At 31.9% G+C, this 4,388-nt stretch overlaps 1 protein-coding gene across 1 annotated transcript in view; it reads right to left on the bottom strand.

Annotated features, from left to right (window-relative positions):
• The window catches only part of Steap4 (STEAP4 metalloreductase), a 31,215-nt gene that overhangs the window by 9,294 nt on the left and 17,533 nt on the right, over positions 1–4,388 (bottom strand). The window contains exon 2 of the mRNA XM_015502342.2: positions 531–988. Coding sequence (XP_015357828.1) covers positions 531–986 — 456 coding nt within the window. The 5' untranslated portion in view covers positions 987–988. The remainder of the gene's footprint in view (positions 1–530; positions 989–4,388) is intronic.

Below are 4,388 nucleotides of genomic sequence, written 5' to 3'. Positions count from 1 at the left end.
TTTTTTTTTTTTTTTTTTTTTTTTTTTTTTTTTTTTTTTTTTTAGGATTTTTACTGAAGGGTGGTTTTAGGCACTCTGTGTCGATATAAGACTTGACAAAGAAGACCTGGTGGTCTCCACAGTGTGAGTGGCTTGATCTTTTTTCTGTATTAGTGGGTGCCACATCACTTACGATGGCTTCTAATCTCAGTGCACAAATGGAACCAATTTTGTACAGGTAATGGGAGTAGAAGAGGATATTCAACAAGCTATATTAGTTTCTAGTGCTGACAAGAGAAAGGCTCCCAGAGACTGGTATTAGTGGGTTCCATCAAACTAAAAAAAAATTAAAGTGCGGACCATGGGAAATAAATCACAATAATTGACTCTCTTACATGGTCAAACCCAAGAAAATTATTCTTGGTACATATTAGAAATATAAAATATTTACTGGGCATTTTATTTGGAGATTGTATTTTCTGACCTTGGAGGTAAGTGCACATTAAAAGATTCACTTTTTAAAGAGTGAGGGCAAATTCATTTAATCTCACCTGCCGACTTGCATCCAGTGCTCCTGATTGGAGAGCCCAGGCTGAAATGGTGTTAAATGCTTTTACAACATAAGCTCCCGGCACCAACTGAGCAAGGTATTCTGCATTAGATTCTGGATACTGATTAATTTTGGGGTTGTTGCTGACATCTACCAATATTTTCCCATTGAGATCCTCAGTTAGTTCTCTGAGAAATTCATAATGCTCTCTGTGGATTGCAATAAGTATGATGTCAGACTTCTGGGCAGCTTCTGAATAGCTGAAGACCTCGGCATCACTGGGCAGCAGGCTGGACATCCTGGAGTTTCGACTTCCAAATACAACAGAATAACCACACTGGAACATTTTAAATCCAAGTGATCTTCCAAAATCCCCTGTTCCAAAAATGCAGACAGTCTGTGGCTTTTCTGAAGAATTCATTGTAAGAGGAAGCATAACTGTACAAGTTTTCTCCATTACTGAAAAACATATACACAAATGCTTTGGTCATGGAAAAATTAATGAGAATTATAAGTAGGAATTAGTGTAATTATCTGATGTTCTAATGTTCTGGTTATCTCAAGAGTATTCTCCCTAAAATTAGGTAAGTACAAATTGTCATATATATTTTATTGAACAAAATAACTAGTAAAAATCTTCTCTGGATAAAGTGAAAACCAAGATACTTGCTGATGGATGTCTTAAACAGTGGACCTATATTACATTAATATTACATTTATTAAACACTTGTGATTCAAAAAATTCTCAGAGAAAAATATGATAAGGTATGTGCTAATAAATTATAGAACAATTCGCTTACATTTAGTTATGTAAAAATCCCAAATAAAACTTTAGTAAACAGAATCTAGCAGCTTTTTAAGAGAAAGTACAATTGGTTAAATGAGCGTTATTCTAGGAATGTAAAGATTAGTCCTAAAAAATAAAGAATAGTTCTATAAATTCAACATTAGAAAATCTATTAATATAATTTACCATAAAATTTATGGAGAAAAATATGAACATATCTATGTATAAAAGTAGACATATGTTAAAATTCCACATTTGTTCTTCATTATAGTAAAATAATATATATTCCCTAAGTATGGAAAAAGTGTCTATCTTAGCCTAAAATACACTGTTATGCTTAAAAGAGAATTACTAGAAAAATTCATAGTAAAATCAGAAACCAGAAAAAATTGTTTGCTATGACTTTAGTTATTTTTGTTCTAGAGGTTCTACCTAATAAAACTAAACCAGACAAAGAATTTAGAGGTATAGAAATGCAAAAGAGATTGCAGATAATTAAGCCAAGACTTGGAAATTCCAGGAAAATTAACAAAAAAGCATCCATATATACAAACAAAATTCAATATTTTGTCTCGGAACCTAATTAAAATCAGTATTAATAATACATCCTAAAGACAAAGTAGTTAGAAGATTTAATTGAATAAAGGCCCCTACTATCACTGCAACAAAATAGACAATATGAAATAAGATAGAAAGATGTGTGCAAGATATATATGAACAAAAATTTTAAATGCTTTTAAAAGTTGGAGATTTGCTAAATGGAAATGTATGGCGTGTTCTTGGATGAGAAAGTTCAGCCCCACAAAGACATTGTTTTCCTTAATTTAATATAAATTCTGTAAAGTAGGATAATTAATGGAATATTAGTCCTATTAAACAATTTAAAATTTTATAGAGCTAAAATAATTAATTTACTACTGTCAAAGGAACAGAAATAGTCCAATGGAATAGAGTAAAAAATAAAATCTGAAATATACCCAAACACCTATACTTCAAGTTGAGGAGAAAAAGATGGGTTATTCAATAGTTAATATTGGTCAATTGGAATAAAAAACTGAATCCATACCTTATACCGTATTCCAAGGTAAATTTGATATATATTAAACATTTAATTTTTAAAAAATAAAACTGTAGTAGAACAGGAAGCAACCATGGCGAATGTTTTTATTATCTTAGAGGAGGAAAGCCCTTTTGCAACATGATTAAACCATGAGAGTAGATGGAAAAATGTGATTACATAAAAGTCAATAACTCTTGCAAAGCAAAAGAACTGTAAACAAAGTCAGAAGATAATCAACAAACGAGCAAAAAATATTGTCAACTAGTACAAATCAATAAGAAAACCCCCAATTGTCCACTAGAAAATCGGGCAAAGGATATGAGCTGATAGTTCATTCTAATGAAGTAGAAAATACTTTTAAATATAGAAAAAGGTCCTTAATCTTACCCCAAATAAAACAAATGCAAGTTAAAACTAATCTGAGATGTCATTATAAATAGCTAATGACATTTAAATTTTAAAAAGTTTCTATGATCTAATACCTTAACCTAGGCTACTATCCATACTTGTGAAGAATATTATTTCTTCTTTCAGTGTTGATTTTTTCTTAAAATTTCTCAACATTTTGTTTAAGCCTATAGTTAATCTTTTTTGGTTGGAAAAGTCTCTGTTTTCTAATGATGTATCCTCAGTGTTTAGGAGTACCATCCACCACAGTCCAGGCACTGGACAAATATTTGTTGAACAACACTAGAAGAATGGAGTGCAGGAGTTGGGAGTAGCAGTGGTGACTCTGTCCCAGGCACAGTGTGATATCAAGAAGCCCAGTGATCAAAGAGAAACCAATGGGCAAGGGGAGGAAATAAGGAAAGAAGTAGGGGAGGACATCGTTAATGACATTACTTCTTTCTCTCAAATGGGTTAAAAGTAAACTCAATGAATGTGATGTGGAATTTTCAAAACAGGAGAAAAGGACAAGAAATATAGGACTTCCTGTACTTGCTCAGAAATTCTGAGTAATTTAACTAACCCAACATTGAAATCATTTTATAAACCAGCTGGTGATATCCTGAACAGTGTCAGAGAAGTCATGACCATATATGGAAAAGCACCCATGATGATCAGGGCTGTTCATATAGAAGCACATCTGTGCCATTTAGAAAATTTTTAGTGATATCTATTAATATAACTTAGCTTAGCAATTTAAATTATACAATATTGTTAGTTGCTAATCAGTTAATAACTTTATAATTCAAACCCTCAAACTTCTGACTGATGGCTTAATTATTCTACCCTTCAGAACTGGATTGTATGCCCAAAGAAGGTCTCCTCCATATTTATTCTGATATATTATTTTTTCCTCTCTCAAGCTGGATGGAAATTGGCAAGCAAATTATTGACTTGAAATTGCCAGTGTCCTGCAATAAGATTAATTATATTTTCATTTGAATTATCTTAATCATTTCAAAGAGAGTGATTCCAGACTTTGACTATTTGGCCATTACATTCATTTATCATAATTTGCCATAAACTTTTCTTTTAAATGAAGATATTGACTCCATGGTACTATTTTTTTGTTCTACCTCTTTTGAACAATGTGATCTTGGGCAAGTTACTCAAACTCTTCATGCCTCTGTCGAAACAAAAGAAACAATTGAAAAATTGACAAAACTAAAAGTTGGTTCTTTGAAAAATTAAATAAGATCGACAGACCCTTAGCCATGCTAACGAAGAGAAGAAGAGAGAGAACTCAAATTACTAGCATACGGGATGAAAAAGGCAATATCACAACAGACACTTCAGAAATACAGAAGATAATTAGAAATTATTTTGAATCTTTATACTCCAATAAAATAGAAGATAGTGAAGGCATCGATAAATTTCTTAAGTCATATGATCTGCCCAGATTGAGTCAGGAGGATATACACAACTTAAACAGACCAATATCAATTGAGGAAATAGAATAAGCCATCAAAAGACTACCAACTAAGAAAAGCCCAGGACCGGATGGGTATATAGCAGAGTTTTACAAAACCTTTAAAGAGGAACTAATACCAATACTTTTCAAGCTA

This window comes from Marmota marmota, unplaced genomic scaffold (assembly GCF_001458135.2).
Source record: "Marmota marmota marmota unplaced genomic scaffold, marMar, whole genome shotgun sequence".
In the NCBI taxonomy this organism is placed as follows: Eukaryota; Metazoa; Chordata; class Mammalia; order Rodentia; family Sciuridae; genus Marmota; species Marmota marmota.
The sequence above is the reverse complement of the archived record's forward strand: the minus strand, read 5'-3'. Positions and strand labels throughout refer to the sequence as shown.